Raw genomic sequence first — 26,838 nt, forward strand, 5'->3', positions numbered from 1 at the left:
TAAGAATTTGCACCCCAGCTTGCTGTGCACTAACTCCCCATCTAGACATACCCTGAAATCGTAGGCTTATGCCCAAAGTAAACACTACAAAATGTTCTGCTCCAGTGCAGGCTTCTCCTTATGTCTCGTCTTCCTACCTCAGCCCCAGCCTGGAAGGACCCTAGGACAGTGCAGTCTCCAGGCCCAATCACTCCTTGGATTCTCTCCTGAAACTGCTACTAAGGGTGACATTCAGGGGTCTCCCTACAGACACTTGTCTGGTAGGAACCAGGTTCAGGCGATCAGCTCAGTTCAAATCAACTACCGAAAAGCAGCATTAATTCACTTATCCCCTATCCCATTTTTCATCTGTTCAATGTGAAGTGGCGGCCAAAAAGGCTAACAGCACGTTAGGAACCATTAGGAAAGGGATAGATAATAAGACAGAAAATATCATAATGCCACTGTATAAAGCCAAGGTACACCCACACCTTAAATCCTGCAGGCAGGTCTGGTTGACCCATCACAAAAAAAAAGATACATGAGAATTGGAAAAAGTACAGAGAAGGGCAACAAAAGAGATTTGGGGTCTGGAACAGCTTCTGCATGATGAGAGATTACAAAGACTGGGACTGTTCAGCGTGGAAAAGAGACAACTAAGAGGGGATATGAGAGAGGTCGATAAAATCATGAGTGGTGTCGAGACAGCAACTAGAGAAGCGTTATTTACTCCTTTAGGTAACACGGAAATCAGGGTCACCCGATGACATTAACAGGCAGCAGGTTTAAAACAAACAGAAGGAAGTACTTCTTCACACAACGCACAGTCAAACTGTGGAACTCTTTGCCAGGGGATGTTGTGAAGGTCAAAAGTATAACTGGGTTCAAAAAAGAATTAGATAAGTTCATGGAGGATAGGTCCATCAATGGCTATAAGCCAAGATGGTCAGAGACGTAACCCATGCGCTGGGTACCCTAAAGCCTCTGACTGCCAGAAGCTGGGACTGAATGACATGGGATGGATCACTCAATAAATTGCTCTGTTCTGTTCATTCTCTCTGAAGCATCTGTCACCAGCCACTGTCGGAAGACAGGATACTGGGGTAGATGGACCATTGGTCTGACCCAGTGTGGCTGTCCTTATGTTTCTATTTCCAGTTACCTGAGACATCCAGGCTTCCTGACTCATCTCACCCTGGGCTAAGATTTTGGGGTCTGGCTGTGGAAGCTCTGCATATAGACAGGGACAGGGACTGTCTGCCATTTATATTAGAGAGACAAGGTGGGTGAGGTAATATCTTTTATGGAGATATTTCTGTTGGTGAAAGAGATCAGCTCTTACAAGGCCTCTGGGTAAGCTCAAAACCTTGACTCTTCTGTTTTTCAGCAACAGAAGTTTGTCCAATAAAAGATCCTACCTCATCCCTCTTGTCTCTCTCATATCCTGGGGCCAACACAGCTACCCCAACACTGCATGCACTTATATTACCATTTAATAACCAAAGTCTACAGCTTCAGTGCAGTACAATGACCATTTCACAACAGACAGACAAAGATTCCCTTCTTCAGCTTAGGAGGTGAGGAGGTATCAACAAAGCAGATTTAGAGAAGCAGAGAAACCACACAGATACAGCCAAGAAGCCCTCCTCCAGCTGTTGTGTTATTGCCCACTTTGGGTTTCATTTTGAGTGAAATTCGCTCTTGTGCAAGAAGCTACCTCAAGGCCTACTCACCATGTAAGTGCAGCATAAACCCTCAAGAACTTAAATTGGCCACATTCCTTCCTGGAACAAGTCACCTGTTTTTACATTCTGGGCCTCGCATGTAAAAGATTTTGCCTGCAGTTTAACTGTCTTTTCTCAGTGCGTATGGTTGTTTCACATGCCTTGGAAATGGGATTTGCAAGCGCTCTGAGAAATGGACTGTAAGGTTGTCTAGTTCCATTGTAACTTCTCTGAGTGCCTCTGCGTGCTCTGTGGACATGCTGCTTCGTAGTTCACTTCTTACTATTAATAATGACATTTAACATCTTCAAAGCACAGTACAACTGCTAATTAATCCTCCCAACGTGGCTGTCAGGTAGGGAAATATCCTCTTCATGTCACAGATGGGGAATTGTGCGTTGTCTGTGGCCATGCCGCAGCTCAGTAACAGAATGAGAACTAGGACCTAGGAGTCCTGAATCCTCATTTTAATCACATTTTAGCAAATCATTTAGGATGCCTAATTTAACAGGATCCTGGGAGGTGAGGGATTACTTTTCTTCTTTCCTTAACTGTGGAAGAACCCCATTATCACAAAGCATATGCTGTGCCACAACCTCTAGCCCTTTCTACACCAATGTCAACTGCACCTGCAGTTTGGGTCGTGTCCCCATGACACTCTAACAACAACTATGATAACAGAAGCTCAGCGACTAAAAAAAGATAGCAGGGCCTATTGGTCTCAGTGTAGGAAAGGACAATGCCCTGCCTAAGCTCTGCTTTGTGATTGTGGTGTTCTGCTGCTAGAGAAAGTAGTCCCCCAAGGACCTTCTGATATTCTCTGAGGAACAGCACCCCTGCAAAGCCCTCAGTTAAGCCCACCTATCTAAAGGGTGACTTTGAACCTTTAGTGATATGGAAGCCAGGCAGCTGAATTCTCTTTTGCCAGAAGCTGGGATGGATCACTCAATGATTACCTGTTCTGTTCATTCCCTCTGGGGCACCTGGCATTGGCCACTGTCAGAAGACAGGATTCTGGGCTAGATGGACCTTTGGTTTTACCCAGTATGGTGGCTCTTATGTTCTTATGTTCTCTGCTATCCCACAAGCCCTTCTTAGTAGCCTGCCCAAAGCCCATTCCCTCAGAGAGCGGCGAAGCGTACCCAGACCGAAAACAGCTGACTCCAGAGAGTCAGGGTAAGACAGATGACTGAGACCCACTGGTATCAAGCTTCTCCGACATGTGCTTCCATTCTGGTTTATGTTCCTTTCTGAAATGGCCTGTCCTAGGTCCTATCCCCCATGACATAAAATCAGGGTGGTTATACCTAACTAAGAAGGGCTGGTCACAATGACCTAGAAGCCATGGATCTTGCTCCCCAACCAGCCTCACAGCCTAGTCACGGTGAAGGTTCAAACGTGTGAATACTATGTCAGTTTCAACCATAAATTGGACAAGGAAACAACTAATATAAAATAGGAGGAGTGTGAAAATACCATAGACACATAGAAAGAATTCCATAGAAGAGATTTAATGGATAAGGGGGGCAATTTTTTCAAAAGCACTAAAGTCACTTAGGAGTCTAGGTCCCATTGACTTTCAATGAGATTTCAGTTCCTAAGTCATTTGAGAAATGGGACTTAGATACTTTTGAAAATGTTACCCATTTGCCACTGACCTGGACATTGCCTTAGGAAGCAATCTCTGGTCTCCACCCAGTGTCCCTGGCACTCTGCTCCCCCATAGGAAGGTCCGTTGCACTCCCGCGTTCGCTGCTGGGTACCGTTGGAGCAGGTTGTAGAGCAGGAACTCCAGCTCGACCACTCATTCCAGTTCCCATCCACTGAGTGGCCCAAAGGGAGAAAAAGAGACAGAGAATGTGAAAATCCCTTTCACCAGGAGTGAGGCCTGTTCCGCAAGACCAGGCCAGTGAAGCGAAGGTCCTGTCGCACTGGACACAATACAGTGCTCCAAAGCAGAGAGAGCCATCCTGCATGGACTGACAAAGAGATGTAGACAGGTACCCCAGAGAAGGAGAGCTCAAACTCTGCCCAACCAAGGGTTGCAATACCAATTCATCTGGAACCTTAGGAACATAGACTATGACAGTATCACATGACATGACATGTGATATTATAACATGGCATATAATAATCCAAACTTTTTGACTTTCATAGTAATATTAAAAATGATAATATAAATATAACGTAACAATCAAAATGATAAAGTAAAAAATACCCAGCTATTTTGACCCAATTGAGATAAATTGTTCCAATAATTTTTCATCAAAACATTTAATCAAAACCAATATGTTCCTGTGGAAGATTTCAATTTTGCCAAATCAGCATGTTCCAATTGAAAAATGGAAAACTTTGAAACATTTTGACCCGGTCTAGTTCAAAGTAGCATGTGTGGAAGGAAAGAAAGATGGATGGATGAACCTTAAAACTCCATCTGTCTTTCAGAGAGAATCTTTTTACAGGAACTTACTATTATTCAATGGAATTCACTCCGTGTATCAGGACATACCCTCTAGCATGAGTGGAAATTAATAAAGATCCATGAGTATGTTTGTATATATGTATCAATGCCCTTCTCTTGTTGCTGAATTAGCATTGACAGGCTTCGCGTGTCTCTGAACGGAAACATCTTGGATAATTAATAAGCAAAAAACAGCAAAGGAAAATTACGAAAAGCACAGGTTAGGAATGAAACATGAATGGATTTTATTAGCATGATGTATTTTAAAGCATTCCCCAGACTGGCAGTCCTACTCTAATTAGCCCCAATCAACAGATATTTCATCTAACTTTTCTACCATTCCTGCTTTACCTCATTAGCAATGGCGGTTGTTATCTCTCTGGCTGAGAACAAGCAAGGCTCAGTGGTATCCCTATTATTAAGGTTCTTATTCTCTTCTGAACCCCATTTCTTGGAGATTTCAGCTCTCTAACGAATTAAAACTCTTTCTCTCTGGCTCATCAGTCCCAGGCGCAAATTGATTTTTTAAAAACTATTTGACATCTGGTTCCTTTTGTAATTTACAAGCTCTCAAAAGGCACCAAATTAGTCTCAGGGTCTCATTGCTTTTTGTTTGTGCACATGAAAGAAAACGTATCATACCCAAAATGTACAATTTTAAAGTCGATGGGAGTTGCAGGGCTCAGCAGATCAGAGCATCAGGCAACTTAGTTCAGTACCTATTTATGGATTTAGAGGCCCAGCTTTAGCCACTCCAGAATAAAGGCTTTGACACACCTATGTTCATGGCATTACATAAATGCATATTAATACCAAGGAGTGAATACTAAGAGATGCTCACCATCTGCAAACCCCACTGGAGTCAATGAGGCAATTCCTCCCAGGAACTGGCCGAATAACAATCATAATAATTGTGGAGCTGTTCCTAACTCAACGGAGCTATGATTCACACCAGCTGAGGATCTGGTCCCATGTCTCTTACAGTCCAAATAAGAAATATATTGCAGCAATTACCACAATAGCCCCCTTTGCTATAGTACCACGGCACACTGCAAGGCTAGGGGCTGTTCTTGTCACAGAGGAATGTAGCGTTTTTGGTGTAAGGGAGATAAAATGGGAACATGTCTATAGGGATCTGCCTTTGGCACCTACCAATGAAATCGGGGGAGAGGGATAAGGTCATATTATACAGAGACGGGATGGTCATGTGTTTGGATTATTCATGTATTGTATTTTCAGTAGTTTAGGAAATTAAGCCAGCAAAGCTGGCTGTGGTTCCAGGTTACATCCCTACTCATAGCTCCAATCATAAAGGGCCCCAATCCTGTAAGGTGCTGAGAACCCTTCATTCCCATTGACATCACTGGGAGCTGAGGGTGCTCGGTAGCTGGCAGCCGAGACCGCAAACAGCCAGAGCTTATGAAAAGCAAATAACAGTGTATCTCATTAGAAGTTCATCTTCTAGAGTCTATGTAGATAATTTGCTTGTCCTCTCCTCTCCTTCCAAAGTGGCGCAGGGGTCACTCTGTGCCACCGACCCCACAGAATAAAGTGTCATTGTGCCATTAGCAGAGCATTGTAACCATGTGCAGTGATGAATCCTCGGAGTAGGGCAGTAATAACTGATATGACTGTCAAGTGTATAAAGCACTGAATAGCTCCCATTGTTGTGTTTCAATGAGTCCTCCAATGCAGCCCTCGTTTGGCACAGAAGAGCCAATGATTACCTTTGTGGATTAATTAAAGCTGAAAGGTTTCAATTGGGCTGCCTTTATTTGCATTGCTATTTTATTTGCAACAGTATATGTATTTATTTTTGTCAGAGCCATTAATTATGTATCAATGTTAACTAGGGATATGCTTTATTCCCCTAGCATTGCCAGCTCTGACCTCCTCAATTTGTCTCTTTATGGGAGAGCCAACTTGGTCTCTGCGAAGTTCTAATTCCAAGCAGAGACTTTAGGAACAAAGCCAGAAATCCAAGGATAGTTACCTAATTTGGGAACTGGGTAGCAAAATGTGACAGCAAATGTGGGGAGAAATTTCACAAAATTCTCACCCACACACATACACTTCCCTCCCCCCATATGGAAATACTATATTTTGAAGACGATTTTTGTCAAAATTTGAAAAATTTCAACCAGCCCTATTTTGGGAGGGTTGGTTACAGATCCAACATTTGGACTGTGTTACTCAGAAGCTTCCTCAGGACTTGCAAACCTCTAAGCTAACATGGGCTGTTAGGATATAGATATTCAGGCCTGTCTGCAAAGGCCTATATTTTAAGAATTTAGGTGTATTCTTATCACTTGGCTAGTTATAGAGATATAAAAGAATCAAAATCACTGTCTGCTGGTGTAAGGGCCTTCTCTTACTGTGACAGTCTGAGGCCCTGTTCTTAGGCTAAGGCCTTTGGCTAAGCAGCAGAGGCAGCCATAAGCTGGGAAGCGACCGGTCACCTCCTCACATTCCAACCTAGTCACATTGAAAGAAGGTGCTATTGGGTTGTTAGGATACAATCCTGTCCTGATAGTGCCTATCGCCTCCAGAGAAGGGAAGTGCCTCAAAGATGTAAAAGGAAACTTAGTTTGATAGCATCCTGTCTGGCAAGAACTCACTTATCAATAGCTGGGATGTGAAATCCTCACTTCTGTATTGTCTTGTCATTATAATTCCCACTTTGCTATTGTTTGTCTGTATAATCTCTGTCTGGTTCTGTGATTGTTCCTGTTTGTTACAATATGTTAGGATTGGTTAGTTAAATTTCAGGAAAATGATTGGTTAAGGTATAGCTAAGCAGAACTCAAGTTTTACGATATAGTCTGCAGTCAATCAGGAAGTGAAGGGGTGGGTGTGTGGGTGGGGGAGATGGGAACAGGGAATGGGGGTGGGGAAATTGGAATCATGTTTTGCTAAAGGGGGAAATGGGAACAGGGAATGGGAGTAAGGAAATTGGAATCATGTTTGGCTAAGGGCAGGAATGGGAACAGGGACACAGGTGTAAGGCTCTGTGGTGTCAGAGCTGGGAAGGAGGATACTAAGGAAGGAAACTGGAATCATGCTTGCTGGAAGTCCACCCCAATAAACATCGAATTGTTTGCACCTTTGGACTTCGGGTATTGTTGCTCTCTGTTCATGTGAGAAGGACCAGGGAGGTAAGTGGGTGAAGGAATAAGCCCCCTAACATGGGCTACGTTTTGGGACACGCGCAGGGCTGATTTATGGTTTTGAGAATGGAAGCTGTGCCAAGTACAAGTATTTTTTATATGACCAAAAAAATAAATAAATCAGCCACTTCTCTGAGATTCGCTTGGAGGTTCTGGGTTCATTCCAACTTTAAACTCAAAGCAAAACTCAGTAGAGTGCAAATCTTTGAGAAGTAACATCTGGAAGGTGATGGGGAGCATTCACATGAGCCACTGTAAAGCTGCTAAGTTCCTCACAGCTCAAATACTAACCTGGCAAAGTAGCTCCCAACTTACCATGTGGAATAGTGTATGAGAGGATAACAGAATCTCAGCAGTAAGACACTAGAACCAACCCTGTTCTACTTCATGTTGTTTGCCCCAGGTTACTTACTGGGAATGGGAGTTCTGACCCTAAGATTGCAGTTGGTACTGGACACGTTTCCAGATGGACATCTCTGGAGACCAAAGTCCTCTAGCTGTGAGGAGAAGCAGCAGCAGTACAAGCGTTCTCTCCACTGCCCTCCACTATCCTTCATATCTGCCCTAGAGAAGCCACTTCAAGCCACTACAATCTGCATGCCCTCTCTGCTGATAGGACCAACTATGGAGCCAGTTACTGCCAACCTTTTTGGTGGTTTTGGGTGATGTAGAGAGCTGTCCACCAGGAATGGGGCTGAGAGCCTCTGGAGGGAATGCTCTGTTTTTTACCGCCTTACCTGGGCAAAGTGCAATGTTGCAGAACTTAGTTTGTTTTTCAGGTCCCTCGCAGGGGTTTCCACCAAACTGAGGGGGTTTGCAGGTGCGGGTTCGATCCCTGTAACCCCGCCCACACGTTGAGGAGCACAGACTCCACGGAGACCACTCGTCCCAAGTGCCGTGCACTGAAATCAAAGCAGAGGGAATAAACAACCCTTCCCGGGGAGTCTTAGTTAGCTAAAGAATCATTACATGGAACATGGTATCTTGCCCCTAGTAAGAAACCCATTAGAAACCAGTGTGGGAAGGACCAAAACAAATCTGCCAGGAACGTGCAGAGGAGAACCGCGTGGAACATTTCATGAATTGCCACCAATGGCTCTTCACTAGTTTCACAAACGTGAAAAATCCTGACGCGCTTTTCACTGACCATCCCCACCCCTTCACATTTTTGTGCTGGAGGAAAAAGGCCTTTTTGAGCAGCAGAAATACACTTTCAGAAAGAGAAAACCCTGGTGATGTCTGGACAGCTCCAATGTCAAAGGCACTAAATGCAACACCTCTGCTAATGCGACTTTACCCAATGCTTCCTCTTTTATTTCTAAACCTCCACAAGGCAACAGCCTTTTAGAAAGTTGTAGCAATGTCAGAAGGCATACTCTAAGTGCTAATGCATCATTCAGTGGTGACCCCGTCACAGGCAGTGCTAAAGAGACTTGGAATATCGAGATGGGCTTGCAAAACTCCGGTGTACGGCTGTACAAGCACTGACGAGTTACCCCTGGTAACTGCTAGAATTAGACACCACACGGTGCAGCATGGAGCTGATCAGAAACACTTTGACAAAACCATTTTCCATTGGAAAATGTGGCTCAATGGAAGCCAAAACACTTTGCAAAATCAGATCAATTTTGCTTCAGAACAAAAAACAAATTCGGAAACTGTTCAAACATCCCATTTCCATTTTCTGAATGAAACCTTTCAATTTTTTCACTTTGGAATGACTTTCTGGTTTTGAAAAAAATATATAATATAATATAATATAATATAATATAATATAATATAAAATTTTAAAAAGTAAAATCAAACCCAAATGTTTTCACACATCCAAAACTCATTATTTTTTTTCAGAATTTTCTTTCATGGACAATTTTTGGGTTCCATTCCAAATAGGAACAACGACAGATTTCAAAATCTCGAAAACCTTTACGTAACAGACTTTTCATCCTCCACACAGGTCTGTACAGCAGTTCAGTTTGGACAGCATCCAGGAATTTGCATCCAATGAAGTGAGCTGTAGCTCACGAAAGCTTGTGCTCAAATAAATTTGTTAGTCTCTAAGGTGCCACAAGTCCTCCTTTTTTTTCAGGAATTTGAAAGTTTGTCCTAGCAGCCATTTGGGTTATAAATCAGGATAGCAATTTTAGGCTTCCCAGTACTGCTCAGTTGTAGAGCAATATAATCTATTATATTATAGAGCTATTATAATCTAGGCCTAGATTATAATATAATCTATTATATTATAGAGCTATGACCTCGTGAGGTTTCTTCCAACCCTGATATTCTATGATTCTATGATATGAGTAGAAGGCAATGTTGGGAAGTAGGGGATGTGGGAGCAGGCAGAGTGGGTGAGCACAGGAGACCGGCAGTTTCTCCATTACAAATTGGTTTCTGAAACCTGACTTGGCTACATGAGAGCAGCATGGCTGCTTGGGAGACAGAGATTGCATAAGGCTGCAAACTCAGGGTCTTGGATCCTGAGCTTGGGAATGCTCATTGCCATTCTGATTTGGACAGCAGAGCAGTTCCTGGTAATGCGGGGAACATTTCGTAAGCGCAGTGTCGGGACCCCAGATCCCGCGCGCCTCCTCCTTTCCCGCAGTTTGTGCCCGCGGAGTTGGTAGCGCACCTGGGCAGACGGCGGAGTTGTTACACGGTCTCTGCTCCCGGAGAGGCCCGCTGCACTGAGTACTGTAGGAAGACGACACGCAGAACCTGGTTCTGGTCTGCCAGCCCTCCCCGCAGGTGGTCGAACACACGCTCCACGGGGACCACTCCTCTGCCGCAGGGTCACCTGTCGGGTTCAGAGCAGAAGGGGAGGCCACGGCGTCAGAACCTGGTGCGGCAACCCCGACGGTTATAGCGAGGGAGGCCGGAGACGGGGATCCGGTGGGGGTGACAGCATGCTTTGGAAAACAAGGGAAAACCCACCCAGGCTTTCCCCTTTCTCACTGGCCTCTGCCAGCCTGCAGAGGGGAGCAGAGAATGAGCCCGGTGAGGACACTGAGTGGAGTTGCCCTTATAATCCCTGCCTGCCATCCAAAGCTCAAACTGCCCCTTTGCAGCAAAGACCTAACAGACCAAGATGGCGGCCCAAATGCCTGCATCGCCTTTCAATACCTACCGCACGGGAAGGGCGTCAGGAAGACAGGAAGCAGCATCCCACGGGATACGAGATGGGAGTGCAGTAGAGAGGAAGAGACAGGCCTGCATATTCCCTCCATCACTCACACAACACTAATGAAAATGAATGACCCCCGTCACCTGCATTTTAACTAGGTCACTGCGCAGGACGGGATGCTGGCTACCTGACGATCTCTCAGTGTGAGCAGGTGACATGGGCAGGGAGGGAAGAGGGCATCCCATGGCTTCGATACCCTCCAACACACACGAGAACCTAGCCCCGCAGATAGAAGCCAAACAATAATCATTTAGCGAAACCTCATTTATTTCAGATAGAGTGTTGAAAATGACATCTGGTGCACCTGTAATGTACCATACAGGATCTATAACACGCAGAGACAATCCATAGAGCTGGACATTCGTGAGAGAATGAGCAGAGTTCCCAGCACCCTTTGACCCAAGAGAGGAGATGAGGAATGACCAACATGCCCCTCTTCGCAGTTCCGTAATGTAGGGTTAGAAGACCACCAACCACCTACCAGTGCAACACGAGATAGTTAGCAGAAGCCCCTTGTGGCATCTCCCTTTCAGAGCTAAAAGCTCTGAGTGCTAACTCACCAGACTATGATAGCCACTGACTGCTCAGGGAGAGCTTTGTGTACAAACCACTAGCAGGGTAGCTGGGCCATGGGATTTCAAGGGATTGTGGCAAACCGTATCGGACCAATCAGAGTTGGTATCTGTATATTTGTCCAGTGGTATCCTAGGAACTATAGATCTCTCTGATTCAGTGCAGGTGTTGGCTTATATTTCATCTGCTTTTGAGGATTGAAGTTATTCGGACCGTTGATGTTTAATGATGTCCCACTGTAAGGATGAAGTGAAGGCCATTGGTAGCTCTGGATTTAAGAGCTACCAGTGGATGAGGACTTGTGGAGGTTTTACAGAGAACCTTAACCACAAAGCGGGATGGGCTTGTCTTGATTTCCTTTGCTTGACGTCTCACTGACTCCTGCTCTGGCTGATATTGCATGGCAGAATTAAAGAGGAGAGAGAGATTAGGACAAATCTTTACCTTCTACAAATTCAGGTCCATCTGTGCTGTAAAAGAAACACCTTGGGCTGCCCATTCACGGCACAGATGCTCCCCCCCCCCCCCAAGGTTAGATAACAAAAAAAAGGAGAGCTTTTGTGCTTGCAGTCCTGTCTCCCCTGCTCAGTGTGAACGGGGGGGAAGGGGGGGACGGAGGGAGAAGAAGAATACTAGATGCAACTGACCATGTTCATTAAGCCAAAAATGACCAATACCACTTTGTTCTGTTGATTTGCATCTGGAGATTAACCCATCCAACCAGTGGCTGTTCGACCAACTCTGACAATGGCTATTCTCAGTCACTGCTTCTCGAGTAATCAGTCCTTGTCTAGAGACCTTGGGACAGCAGCAGAGCATCTCTCTGCAGCATCCGATTTTGAAGTAGAGGACCCTCTGGGAGATCGGTACAAGAGGATGGGATTGTCATGACAACTGGGCCAGGTCTTTGATAACTGACGGCATTCTGACAGCCCTGTCAGACAGATACAGCGTTACTGGACTTAAAGTTCCCTAGCGGCAAGTCCCACTCCTCATGAGCAGCCTTCTCCATCACCACCACTTTAGCAGCACCCTTGCCTCCTAGAAGACGCCCAACAGCCGGTATAATATCCAGGGAAAGCTCTGCTCCAGCTCTTGGACTGCTGCTCCCAGGCTTCCCTTCAGACCTACCTCTCCAGGTACATCTACACTGCAAGGGAAGGTGTAACTGTAGCAAGGGGTAGTCATACCCAAGCTAGCTTTAATCTAGCTAGCATGGCTAACGATAGCCATATAGATGTGGTGGCCCAAGTTTCAGAGGACCAACCCAGGGTCCCTGGAGGGCCTGTACTCTGGCTGTTAGCCCACGCAGAAGCCACGCCAGCCCACCTACACTGCTATTATCACCTGTGCTCACTAGATTTAAACTAGCATAGGTGTGCTTACCCCAGGACATGATCACACCTTTCACTCGCCGTGCAGACATACCCTAACACAGTGTTAATTGGGCACTTAATGATTTGCACTGCTCAGAAAACCACCAGGGATTTTTTTTTAACCCTGCACCAGCAATTCCCAGCTCTGCCGCACCAGTCTTTTAGCAGACAACCAAGCCAAGAGTGTAAAGACAATGACCTTCTTGGCAGGGCTGGGAAAGTTGGGTGTGGGCCAGCTGCTCTTGGTGGGGAATCACAGCAAAGCTGGCCCCTCAACTGTAGACGGTGATGGGGCTTATCTTCTTCTGCCTCAAACCTAGCTCATGCTTTTTGTACATCATCTATGCTGTTACCAAGAGGCAGACCATCCCTCTTAACTGGCTCTTTAAACACTATCTGTCTAGGCTGGAAAGCCATTTCCAAAGAGAGAGGCGGGGGAAAAGCCCGCAGTGTGACTTATGTGTTCCCTCTGTCAATTGTACGGTGCATAGAGAATGGGAAATTTAATAGTCCACTCTGCAATCTAATCATATCCCGGTGGCTGTCTCGGATGCACATTTGAAAGTGCCACATTGAAATGAGAGGTAGGATGCTGCCTTCTGTACGTCATGGCACTATTAGAGGTATTAATGTCCTCTGTGGCCCAAGTTTCACCTCCTCCCTCTCTTCCCCCTTTCTTATTCTGAGCATTTTCCCTTTCACAGTATGGAGAGCCATGACTAGATGGGAAAGGGAATCTGGTGGGACCTTTTGCAATTATCATCACAGCTCTTGCATTTCCCCTGACCGCACTTTCTAATTCAAAAGAGTGGGTTTTTTAAAAGTTTTATCTCTGCTGGCTGGGGAAATTTGCCTGTCCAAGCCTCAAGCCCTGAAAAACAGGTTTCCACTCACTCTGGACCTGCTCCACAGAGCTGCTCAGAACCCCTGGGCATGAGGCCACAGGAAATCTTTATCCACATCCTGAGGGTGCCAATCACAGAAATCTTGCCCGTAGAATATTTTGTGCTTTTCAGGTCAGATCTTCACCTGGTGTAAATCAGTGTAGCTCCATTGATTTCAGTGGAGCGACTCTAATTTACACCATTTGCAGATCTGGCCCCGATAGTTTAAATATGTTCATATTTACTAATCGCTGCATTCCATGTCCCTAATTAGTGTCAGTTAAATGCCACTTATTTAAGGACAAGATTCTGCCCTGATCACTGGACCAGGTGTTGAGGGGCCACCTTGCAGATGGAAACCCTGGGTAGAATTCCAGCTGACGCAGCCTGAATTCCTGCTCGGGGCTTGTAATGAGGGAGCACTCACCTCCTGAGCTCCTCCTGCTGACAGGTCTTCAGTGCTTAACCCTCCAGCTGGGTGTCACAGTCAAAAATTAACCCTTTCCAGGGTAACAAAAGTCCAACATACCTGTTTGTCTTCAGCTCCAGCTGTGGGCCCTTTAAATGCAGCCTTTCGCTCAGGCTTCCAAAGAAGCCTGTCCCCTAATTGGGATTTATACACTTCGCCTGTGGGTGGTGGGAGTCAGGTTAGTAGAGACACACTCTGCTACTGTTTTTAGAACAAGAGGTCCCTCTGCCAGGCACCCCTTGTATAGAATGGTTTTACTTCACCAGTCACTGCTAACTAGTTTAATCCATGGTAAGCATGACGTGACAGTGGCATCTTAGCATAGTATGATCCATGGTAAGTACACAGGGTCCTGTGTTCCCCTTCCGTTAAAATATAGTTAATCACAGACCTTCTTAGAGGGGAGCCCCTAACTGGGACCCTAGGCCCCTAACCCTAAAGAAACAGCTACAAGCACAGTCACAAGTAAGCAGACTTACACACAACTTGAGTTCCAGCTTTGTTTCATTTTTTTACCTGTGAAGACAGCCTGCCTGGAACTCTATGCAGCACACAGAGCTACCTAGGGCTGAATAATATAACTGCATTACATGTCTCATTGCTTCTCCCTTGTGAAAAAGGCAAGGGCATGCTGCTCCAAGGAGATGCACTAAGATACGGAAGCTGTGTTTCTTCATGTTGGAGCTTCCACAAGCTCAGGTGAGAGGGCAATGCCATGTTGATGCCTCTACCCTCCCTCTGACAATCAAAGGGCATGCAGGCAGATTTCCTACTCCTTTTGTGCCCGCTGCATCATGAAGCAGTGGGGATGACACAACCCAATGCAACTACCTTATATAACACCAAGTCAACTGCTACTGTATAAGTAACAAGTACTTAGAAGAGGGTGCTGGCATGGAAGAAAGCTTCAGGCTATCACACAATGACAGACCAGGGCACCTGGTTTAATGGGGGCCAGCCAGACCCCCACAAGCTATGAAGATGCTTAGCACAGCGGGGTCTATAGCAGAAGAGTGGACTTGGAAAGCCTCAGGTGTAAGGCCTCGGAGCTGTGCCTCATGGACCACCCTGCCTGACTGGCTGAGGAGGCTTGCAGGCCAGCTCTTAAGCCGGGCAGCAGGAGCAGCTGACTGGCTGCTCCATGCACCTGCTTGCGGATTCTCCACCTCCTTGTGCCTGTCTCGTTCCAAGCCCTGCACCCAGCCTCAACCCTGCCCCGCACCTGCCCTTGCTCCAGTCCTGCCATAGCCTCACCATGGCCTCTGAACCAGCCCTGCTCCTGTGTTCTCTGACTCCGGTTCTGACCCTTGGTCCTGGTATTCTGACCCTGATTCCTGCTCCAACCACTAGATCTGCTGGCCTATGACCAGGGATCCTGACAGAAGGCCCTATAGCGGCAGCAGCTCGTGGTACGTGGAAGGATGTGTCACAGCCGCTTTCACCACGGTCAAGAGATTCAAAAAGTGGTGATGCCTGCGGGTAGAGGGGGATATCTGTCCAGGCGAGCGCAACACTCAGGGGATAAACGGGGCTCAGTGATTGCTGATGCTGAGCAATCCTAGTAATGAGCGATGGAGGGAGACCTCTGGTGTTAGGTTCGCTCCAGGACCGGCCCTAGACCAAATGGTGCCCCAGGCGAAGAGTGTCTTCGGCACCCTTCTCCCCCGCCCCCTGCATTTGTTACACTTTTGAATACCTTATTTTTATTGCATTTGTAGCCCATTTCATGACTTTGATGCACAATCTGCATGCATGACTTATCCCTGACATTTGAGACTGACTGGTGATATACCCTTATATACCCACGAGAGCGTGACTGACAACATTCTACAAGACTTGAGGAAAATGTCGTTCTCAGAAAGTCTGGAAGGTTCCACAGGATTCTACAAAGGTCCAGAACATTCTAGAAGGTTAATGAAAAATGAAGCCGCATACGGGATACCTGCAACATTTTACTTCAAATATCCTATTTTCCCTTTTGTCACTAACAACAAAAACAGCACCCCGAGCCCAGCACCCCCCAACCCTGGCACCCCAGGTGGTCGCCTGAGTCACCTACCCCTAAATCAGGCCCTGGCTAGCTCATCCATCATCCCTTCATCTATGCCAGTGTAGGGCCCTACCATCCATCCATTTACTTCCAGGGTGCCCATCAGTATGGTAGCTGGGCACAATATACTGTTCCCCATCGTATACTCTCCTCTGTTTCATCCAGCCCAACTTTATAGGAGACTGACAAAGGGAAAGGAAAAAGGTGGGAGGGAGAGAAAAGTGGGAAACCCTGCTGACTCCATCTCCTGGTCCTGTTCTCTGCCCATGGGATAGGAGTGACTCTCATTGACTTCACTGGGAGTTATGTGTATCCTGCAGCGGCAGAATAAGCTGGAGTCTAGGACATCACTTTGCTGGGTCTAACAATGAGAAACAGTCACAGCTGCTGAGCTGTGGCCTTAGCTGCGGGTGCTGATTGTGATGCGAATTTGTCTTGGCAAACAAATTTAAAAAAAAAAAAAAACAATCAATATGTGAGTGCACACATGTGCCCAGGAAGCTTAATTAATTTCCTACAGACTGGAAGTAGCTTTGTCAGACTAGCTCCTTGTTTTGCGGAATAAGCAAAAGCTGCAAATGAATAATCTCCGATCTTCATTGTAGATGGGCAGGGCCCTGGAAATGCCTGTGCACTCAGCAGACTGCTGACAGCCCCTTTCCCAGATGGTTATGGGGAATTGCTTTCTCTCTTCCTTTTTCATTCACAGCTGCACACGCTTAGCCGAGGAGGGAGTTAGCAGAGGTGCAGATCAAGAGACTGCCAGTGTCACCACACTGGCAGCTGGCTACAGTGCTCCAAGGAAGAGGAGAAATTAGCAGCCCACCTCACGAGTTTGACAGTGGAGGAAGGCTGCTGTCAAGGGTTTGCTTCCTTAACTTCACACCACGTTCCAACTAGCAGAGCGACCAGGCTCACGCTCTGTGTCTCATCAGTTAAAGTGGCTCACGTCCTGACTTTTACCCTCCTTGCACTGCAAGATCAGAAAGAGCCAGGTCCCCACGTGTCCCACAGACATTACAGAGGTGACCTTGTCCCACCTGCTCCTGCAGGTTTGCTGCTTTCAGCATATTCCCAGCAGGCCCCACAGTTCAGCTCCAGATCTGAATTGATGCAAAGTTAAAGGGTGTTTGGAGCTCGGATTTTTCCATGACAACTGCAGAGTTCCTCATTTAAAAATATATATATATATATATAAACCATCCTGGGTGATAAATGAAGGCAAGAACCCAGTGTGTCTGGTACATCCGAGAGCACATGTTACAGGGAAGGTGCAGTGAGCCTAGTGAGTGGCAAAGCCAGGGGAGTGCTGGGCTCCTGTCTACAGGGAACAATAATTCTCTCCCATTTCACCGTGTCACAGGGGTGCTGCCCTCTGGTTGCTGGCGAGCCCAGCAGATGCTTGTTATGCATCTTAACAGGCTAATCAAATGGAAAGCCACAGCAGGTGAAGTTGGGAGTGAAGGCTGCCTGCTCACCTCTCCCCAGCGCCTGGTGGAAAAGCTTTAGCTCTTGTGTCAGATTAACAAGGGCTGTTGCTGAGACGGCTCTGGCTTGCTAAAACCTGAGAGATCCCATGCTGTGCTGTGACTGCACGAGCCCTGCTGACTGAATCTCCTACTTAGCTGGACTCTGGTTATATTCCCCGTAGGTAGGGCTGGTCGAAAACGGTTCATCAGAATTGCTTTCCACCAGAAAAGGCTGTTTCGTCTAAACTGAAATATTTCAACAACATTCTCTTTTAAAAAAATGGCAAAAATAATTTACAAATTTTTGGATTTTTGATTCAAAACAGCTTTTCATTTTGAAATTAACTTTTTAAAATTTAAATAAAAATGGTTGAAATCAAAACCAACTGTTTCAAATGTATTGCAACAAAATGTTTTGATTGATTTCAAATGATTTTTTTTTTAATTTAGTTTCACAAAAAGAAAATTGAACGCTTGGAAACTCTAGTCCCTCCACCAATCTCTCTCCTTGTTAGAGAGGTAGCTTTCCAAATGCAACCTGGAGAACTGAGATCCATTTCAAACAGCCATTTCCTTCACTCTTCAAATACCAAATCCCCTTGGACTTTGCCTCCATGGATTTAGTAGTCCAGGTTTAGTTTTGCAAACAGTGAGCACTTGCCACAATATCTGGGTTCAGTGCAATATAAGGAACCATAACCATCACATCTAATAGGAATGGCTCACCATTTGAGTCACCTGAAATGGTACTGGGGCAGAGCATCGGGGAACAATCTTGTACTGGCCGAGGAGGACAAACAAGATGACCAGCTGGGACCACGTGTTTCCCATCTCCATAGCTACAAACCACACGATGAGTGACTCCTTTCTTACTAATGGTGGGTTATCTATTACTAGAACCAAGTCAGTGTTCATGCTCAGACTAGGAGGAACTCCCCCCACCCTTACCCCAAGTTCTGGAAGGGGAACTAGCTCTCAGTGGCTGTCTGTGATGGCAGACCCCCTTGTTGCAATGAGCCTTTCTCCACTCAGCAGGGTAGGGTGGTATTAATGACAAAGGGCCTGACTCGCATCTCACTTACAGAGGTGCAAATCAGGAGGAATGCCAGGAAAGGCCATGCAATCACAGCTGCAGATGTCAGATCGGAACCAGGCACTAAGAGCCAAATTTATCCCGGCTATAAATAAATCCACTGACACCAGGGACAAATTTAACCCAGGCGATCAATTCTGTCTTCACTTACACCTGTGTAAATCCAGAGTAGCTCCCCGGAGGTGATGGTGTAAATCCAGAGTAAGTCCATTGACTTGAACAGAGTTAGTCTGGATTTACACAGATGTAATTGAGATTAGAAACTGGCCCAAGGGGAGCTTCTAGGACAATGTGCACACGGGGATGGAAAAGGCCCAGTGGGGCATTTGCACTTGCTGCCTCTAGGGACCATCTGCAGCAACTTCCCGACAGTACGAGGCCACCTCTGCAGGTGTTGAGGGCACAGCAGATGCAGCAGGCGGAGGGAACGAACTGGGCACCACTCCACTGTTGATTCATGCTACTATCCAGTGACTTGTTGGCTTTGAGAGAAACTGTTATGGGCCTTGAAGGGAAATTAAACCGGCTGCAGGCTCCTGTTTAGTGCCTGCAGCGTCTCCCTCACCCTCCGGCCTTCTGCAGAACCCAAGCAGCAGATTGCTCTTATTCCTTCCCTACGATCCTACCCGATATTTGAGTGACTCCTGCCGATCTGACATCCTCCCACTCGTCGCCTCTTCCTCATTAATCCACCCGGCCTTTGGCAAAGGCCGCTCAGAAGCAGCATGCGGGCCACGTCGGGAGGAACAGTGCCAGGTACCTGCTGGCGTTTGGTCCTTGCTCTTTGGAATTTGGTCCAGCGGCGTGGCCAGATCCTCAGCGGCATCAGCGAAGCGCCACTGAACTTTCCACAGCTATGTGGGTTTACACCAGTGGAGGATCTGGCCCTCTTCTTGCTAGCACAGTTCCCCAACCCATGTTAACGGGGATATATTTATCTGCATACTCATTTTGCCAAGCACTGCTATTGACTTCCCTCCCCATCTATCACTCTTCTGCGTGCATTGCTTCCCTGTCTCCCCTTGCCTTTCACTCTGCTGTACACTGCCAAGAGAGGCTCATTTCACCTGGCGTTTAGCAACAGATCTGCCATCCAGGCCAGGTGTGAGATCCAGCTGCATTGCAGAAAGGAGTGATGTGATATTCCTGCTGCCTTAGCTAAGGGTTTGGAGAGGAAAGGTGGGTGAGGTAATATCTTTTATTGGACCGTCTGTTGGTGAGAGAGACGAGCTTCTGAGTTTCACAGAGCTCTTCCTCAGGTCTAGGAAAGGTACCGAAAGCGTCACAGCTAAATACCAGATCGAACACTTAATGCACTGGACACCGCATGTTGTGATATCTCCACTGCTACAACAATCAACACTCCCCACACATGCTTAACACAGGGGTCCCACACATGCCTATCACAACACGTGGTGTACCTCGTTCAGTGCACAGAATGCCCTAACAGTGATGTGGGTGAAACCAGACACTACACTCTTGAATGAACTTTCACAGGGAAATGATAAACAAGAAGAACACCGTATCACCTGTGGGTGAACACCTCTCACGAAGTGATCACTCTATAGCCGACCTATCACGCCTGGTCCTCTAAGGAAACCTTTCAAAAGACGAGCCTGGGAGCTTAAATTCAGAATTTTGCTAAAGATCCTAAAAATCCTGGTCTTAATAAAGACACTGGATTTATGGCTTATTACAAAAATCCGTAACCCACTAACTCCTTGTTTTGTCCTATAACTACAAGGGTGTTAATCGGCCATCTCACCTTGAATGGTCCCTTAGAATATGTGCTAACTACTCATGTTAAACTATCTGTTGGATCTTGTATTTAGCTGTAAGAAGAAAAGGAGTACTTGTGGCACCTTAGAGACTAACCAATTTATTTGAGCATAAGCTTTCGTGAGCTACAGCTCACTGCATCGGATGCATTGGATGAAGTGAGCTGTAGCTCATGAAAGCTTATGCTCAAATAAATTGGTTAGTCTCTAAGGTGCCACAAGTCCTCCTTTTCTTTTTGCGAATACAGACTAACACGGCTGTTACTCTGAAACCTGTATTTCGCTGCGACACTCTCAGGACCTTTCCTGGACCTGGAGAAGCATTCTGTGTATCTCAAAAGCTCGTCTCTCTCACCAGCAGAAGTTGGTCCAATAAAAGATATTCTCTCACCCACCTTGTCTCTCTAATATCCTGGGCCCAACACAGCTCCAACAACACTGCATTAGCTAAGGGTTGTTACCGAGCTGCTTTTTCTAGCAGTAGAACACCTGAGACCATACAGAGCAAGTGACTGCAGAAATGGCCAGGGAAGTGAGGTGCAACTGACTACAATTCCCCTCCCTCTCTGCCTCACCCTTTGTCTCTCATTCTCTTTCTTGCGCTTTGAATGAGTGTCCGGAAACTCAGCTTTCACTCTGAGATTCACCATCATCTCTCTAATGCATAGCCAGCTCCTTAATCACAAGACACTCTCACCAGCAGGCTGTCCAGGCAGCTCGGGTTCCTTTATTCTATCGCTACACAACTCACCACCCCCATGTTGTCAGCTGGTGCAGAGCTGCTGAGAAATGGAGCAGGCAAAGCCACCACTTTCTACTTTCAAGAAAATTCAGACCACACCCTGCCCCCAAACTCTGCCCCAACACATGGGAACCTTGGAAACTCTTGCTCGGTGCTGCCTACTGACATGGGGCTGGATCCTCAGACGGCGTAAATTGGCAGGTTCTACTGACTTCAGTGGATGTAGGCTAGCTGAGGATGTGGCCCCTCTTTGTTATTCCAACCTCCCGTCCTTCCCTGCAATCTAGGTCACAGCTTTGGTGTCTCTTTGAGCCTTTCGAAAGCAAAGGCGAGAGTAAAGGCCTCAGGACATGCTTCTAACCTGCAGCTGGTGTAATCACAGGACAGGTGGGGTCCAACCATGTGGTGCCGGGAGCACCTGAAAAATGCTGAAGGCTGAAGTCAACAGATATGGAGGGAGCTCAGAACCATCCAGGCCCTAACGCAAAATCGGATGCAGAATCGTTGATCGTCCCTGTCCTGCTACCTGGGTCAAACCCAGAGCTGCAGTGCGTGGGATACAAAAGTCCTGAATCCTACAACAACTTGGGCAAAAGGCGGTGGCAGGGAAAAGAGGCATGTGTCAGCTCTAGTGAACTCCTGTGTTCCTAGAGCATGTGATCTGTTGTTGCCAGTATCCTTTCCTGACTGCTGGAAGATACGGGTGGAAAAACCTGTCATCTCAGTGCCACCTAACCTGCTCATACATGCCTTCCCACACAGAAGTGAATGCCTAAGGGCAATGCCCACACTGATATACTGCTCTCCCCCACCCCTACCCTCGCCTGTCCTCTGAGGTCAATGGAATGCCTGGCATGTACATCAGCTGCGCGTTGGGCCCCTTTATGTCACCGTCAGGCCAGCTTTGGCTTAATGGACCCACTGCTGATCAGAATCATTGCCTAGTGTCAGATCTCTAGCCAGTGATTCAGAAGCAGACATCACTCCTGCTGAAGAGTGGATTGTGAGCAACACAGACTGAGTTTGGTTGACTGCATGTTTACTGAAATGCCCTGATACTATGGTGATGGGTGGCAGTACAAACCCCTTAGAAACAGTGGGATGGGGGTTATGCTGACCCCAACTCTGCCTGGAAATTCAGGTCCCAGCCCCACCAAAGGAACTGGAGATTTTTGCCTTAGTTCGGAGCTTACCTATTTGAGGTGCAGGGTATCCATACTGCTGCAGTTCGTCAACATCCTCTCGCTTTCTGTTATCTGTGGACCTCAGCGACTGGCTTCTGGAATTATAGCGTCCATTGGCTATGGCAAGGCAATGGGTCACGTAAATAAACCTGGGTTCACGCAGTAAGATCTTTCACTACAAAATTACATTTGAGATAACAACAACCAACAGCAAAGCCCAGTTCGGGAGCATGGATCTCAGAGTCCCAGCACCGCTGATTTGCTTCACAGACATCACACCCCTCCCCTGTCAGTGTTAGCTCCTGAGCCAGATCATTGGCCTGGGCTGCCGTCGAACCAGGGGCTTGAGCATTTAGAGGCACTGGGACCCGTTTCATCCATCCCCTAAGCTTCACTTAATAGCTTTCAGTGAAGTGGTGGGGCTCTCATGGCCTTCTCTAGGAAACCCCCAGGAGGTATCAACAGATACCAACAGATACAGGGCAGTTTAATACTAGGCACACTAGAAAAGTGTTTGCGAACTACAGGCACCTTCATATTAGGTTCCTAAGACAAGCCAGTTTCTGTGGCTTTCCTTGTACACATTAGGGTTCTGCTGACCTTTGAGATGCATTGACAATGAGTCTCACCTCGCTCGGTAAGGCACTTTGAGCTTTACGATGGAAAGTCCTATATAGGAGCTAGATAGTGTAGTATTAGCCTAAAACTTCACCTTGCCTGGGTTATTTTCTGAGCTGCTTTTGGTCTGCAGCTATCTACAGGGCATTGTGGAGATGGGAAGGGCAGAGGGGAATTTGCAAAGGAAGGGGATGCTTCAGGATCAGAGAAGGGGAAGACACAACATTGTCAGCCTCCATCACATGACTGGCTAAGGGTAGAGACCACCAGACATCCGGTCATCGAACCCAGGAGCTCCAGAGCTAAGAACCGCAGTCTCTACTGCTTCAGCTGAAGCACAAAAATCCTGATCCAAAGCACACTGAAACCAGTGAATGCTCCCATTGAGTTCAGTGGGCTCTGGATCAGGCCTTGTCTACATGGGGACATGCAGGAAAGTTATGCCAAATTAACTAATTTAAAGTGCAGGTTAGTTAAAACGCATTTAATCCATGTGTGGATGCTCTTATTCAGAAGAAAGTGGCCTTGGTTCACTGTAGCTTAACTCATTTCTAACTTCCCATGTTAAGCCCTGAGCACGCTGGCTGTCACCTGAAGTAGATTCATACCCTCTGTGGCATCCAGTGGGTGGCACACCCAGAACAGTGGTTTCCACATGCAAATGCCCTGAGAGAGGAACAAACAATGGAAGAGAGACTTGCTAGGATCTAAATTCTGCTTTCAGTTACCTTGGGGTAAAACTGAAATAACTCCACTGACTCTATCAGAGTTATATGGTGTAAGGGAGAACAGAAGTTGGCCCTTGCAATCTAAGATTGGGCAATCAGTTTGTTTCCAAACAGAATATCCCGGACAGAGGGTCGTTCTGCCTGAGGAGACACAACAGCCTCTTGCCCTTTCAAAACAGCACACGTGCTGCCAAGGGCTGAGAGTGGTGACAAATCCGGTCCTGGGAACCCTGGGAAAATTAATAAAGGTTAATAAGCTTCCAGGCATGTGCTGTTGCGAGTCTGTAACACCATCAGAAAAGGAAAAGCAGAGGAGGGGGAAGAAGGATGCAGAGCGTCCCTGCCAGGAGCCAGACTTCGTGTAGAGCAGGTTGGTTTGCGGAGGAGGCCAATATGGGCTGCCTAATTAAAGGCCAGTTTGAAATTCCCCCCCTTGTCTCCTTCCCCCACAGCATCCATGCAAAGGAGCCCTGGAACCAGTTTACTGTGACTTCTCTTAACCTTCCAGCATGGGCAGTCTGCAGACTGACTGCCAGCAAAATAAATGAGGAGGAGGATGGACAGCGTCTGTCTGTTATCCGAGAGGAGCTCAGGTTGCCGTTAGCATCGATATCTGGATTTTGAACATCCCAGTATTCAAGTGTGTGTGGGGCTGGGGGTTTGGTAATACCCAGATAAGGGTCAACTGGAAAATCTGGATCTGGCCTCAGGTTTATATTTTGAATACTTGGAACACTCAGGGCTGTTCCAATGTGGGGTATGGTTTTGGGCCCCTACCTATATACCTACCCCCAAATCTATCCATCCATCCCCTTGTTTACCACTGCAGTCTAGTCTAGTCTAATCTACTCTAAATCCACAGTTTTGAAAGGATCAAAACCATGAGAATCTACAGCATCCCTTGGCCACCATAAGCTGCCCCCATACTCAAAACTCATTCAAATTGGGAGCAGAAGCAGGGATGAGCAGCTGTGTTTAGCTATGGAGCTTTAAACAGATTTGTCGGGAGCTCAGCAATGGACATGGTGTAAAAACCCAGGGCCATGACTTTCAAAAGCAACTGGTGCTTTTGGAAGGGTGGGTCGGTAAATAGATAGAGCAAATTGGCTTTTAAAAATTCAGTCCATTGCACTAATCTCAGGTTCTATTAGTAAGACTTTCTACGTGCAGAAATGGGGGGGAGGAGGGGGTTATCTCAGCTGTGCCTTTTTTTTCCCCAGTCCCCCAGAAGATGCAGGTGAAATTCACTCCTGTGCAGTAGGACAGAATGAGGCCTAAGAACCATTAAATCTCTTAAAACCAGATTTTCAACAAGGCCCAGCACCCCCAATTGGGACCCAGTTTTCACAAGAGCTAACCTCCAATTTTGTCCTAAGTGAGAACAACGGGGGATGCTGAGCACTTTTGAAAATCTGGCCCGTGGGACTGACCCAGGCGTTAAGTGGGGCCTAGATCTGGTGCTGGGTGAATCAAAGTTGAAATAGGAGTGGGATGATTACTCCTGACAAAGGCGTCTCTGACTTGTTCCCTCCACAGCCGTCTATTTACTAATCTATCGACGGGGTCTCATTAGGGACACATTCTGTGCTGTTCCATTGCTTTCCCTGCCTGTCACTAAGGGATTAGTTCCCTGACAGGACCTGACATGGAGCGTCTGAGTTCTGTCTGATTAGAGTCTCCTGATGGTTCATGTTGGTCTCAGCTAAGTTATGTGATTGCTTTTGTTCCCCTGCTGACACGATAGGTCTGAGCTGCCGAATCTCATCCCAATTACAGCTGATCAGGACCACGGGTGGAAAATGTCAGCCCTTTTGCACGCTAAGGGTCTGATTCACCACTGGCTTACTCCACTTTTACACCAGTGTCACTCCATTGAAATCAAGGGGGTGACTCCAGTCTAAAATGGGTGAATCCAGCCCCGCTTTCACACGAAGCACGAACATTCCCACTGGGCCTTCTTTGGAATTGCTTTGAATGGTCATCCAAAAATAGTCCACTGTGGTGCTGAGTCATTCAGGGGGACACTCTCTCACCCTGCATAAAGAGGGACTGATCCAACTCCCAGTGTAGTCCATGAAAAAACTCTCAATGGGATTTGGACCCAGCCCAAAGTCGGTATGCAGCAGCTTTGTTAGGGGAGTGACACGAGAAACGGGGCACAGATGCGACCCGGGTGCATGGAACTCAGCAGCCCCTTCGGCAATGTAGTGAACGGAGGGAGGGTAATACAGGGATCAGTGGATAATAGTGGAGGACACAGACACAGACATGACACAGTGAAGACACAGACATGACACCAGGGAATCCAGAAAAGTTTTAAACATAGGCAGAAAATAACCAAATGAGACTCTCATTCGAAAAGATGTCTGGGGAAGGCAATTATCTCCAGCACAGATATTCAATGGGGAGGAGAGACCTGAGCAGCAGTGGTGCTGAAAGAGACCTAGGGATGTGTGTGCAGTAAATGAGACAGGAGTTTGCAAAGATGCGAGATGAGCAAGAAGAGGTTGCATAGGCAAGAGGCATTGCCACACAGAGTAAGGAGGTTATTACAGTCCTTCTCTACATGGTTCCAGGGCATCCACAGCTGGAGGTCTGCATTCCACAGCTGGGATCCACATTCATTCCTCTGCACCTCGTTACCAGAAAAAAATGGAGGGATTCAGAAAAGAGCAACACAAATATTCAAGGGGCTGGAGTGATGGATTTATGAAGAAAGATTAGAAGAGCTGTCTCTGCTGGTTAAGAAACAACTAAAAGAGGGATGCCACCACAAGAGGCTACAAACACCAGAGTGGTGTAAACACAAAGGAAGGAGAGGCATTATCTACAAGGAGGTGGAGCTAGGAGTAATGGGGGACCATTAAGAAAGGGGCCCCTTCAGCAGCTCTTACAAATCAGGCATGGGCGTCATTCCTTTAAGTCAATGGAGCTCTGACTGCTTATGCCAGCTGAGGGGCTGGCCCCAGTTAGCTCAATTTGGGCACCCAAAATCAGTGAAAATGTTGCCCGGTGTGATCAGAGAGTCCCAGTTACTAAACTTCTGAAGTGCTCTCTGAAGGAGAAATACAATTAAAGTATTGCTGGCAACAGCAGCCGGCTCCTCCGTACAGGACAAGATGCTGTTCTAGGTTGCTGAGTCCCAGACTTTCCTGCAGGGAACAGATACGTTCACACACAAAGGACATTTCATCTCTTTTTGTGGTTCCAGCAAATGGGCTATTTTTAATGGAATTTGGGGGCGGCAGAAATCGAGTATGAGCCGCACTCCCTCGAATGGCAGATTGAACATATGCATAGCTAAATGTTATACCTTCAGGGCCAGATCCCACTCTCTGTTACCCCCATGTAAATCCAGAGCA

General features: G+C 46.8%; 1 protein-coding gene across 11 annotated transcripts in view; it reads right to left on the minus strand.

The window, feature by feature from the left end:
* ADGRB1 (adhesion G protein-coupled receptor B1) overlaps window positions 1–26,838 on the minus strand; it is a 378,079-nt gene that overhangs the window by 171,295 nt on the left and 179,946 nt on the right. For 9 of the 11 annotated variants that reach the window (XM_048841798.2, XM_048841797.2, XM_048841795.2 and 6 more), the window contains exons 4-7: window positions 22,140–22,247; window positions 9,961–10,125; window positions 8,069–8,233; window positions 3,362–3,526 (exon numbers count right to left, since the gene is read on the minus strand). In XM_048841798.2, coding sequence (XP_048697755.2) covers window positions 3,362–3,526; window positions 8,069–8,233; window positions 9,961–10,125; window positions 22,140–22,247 — 603 coding nt within the window. The remainder of the gene's footprint in view (window positions 1–3,361; window positions 3,527–8,068; window positions 8,234–9,960; window positions 10,126–22,139; window positions 22,248–26,838) is intronic. The other 2 variants (XM_075124906.1, XM_075124905.1) reach the window with 2 other exon arrangements.

Source organism: Caretta caretta, chromosome 2 (assembly GCF_965140235.1).
Source record: "Caretta caretta isolate rCarCar2 chromosome 2, rCarCar1.hap1, whole genome shotgun sequence".
Lineage (NCBI taxonomy): Eukaryota > Metazoa > Chordata > Testudines > Cheloniidae > Caretta > Caretta caretta.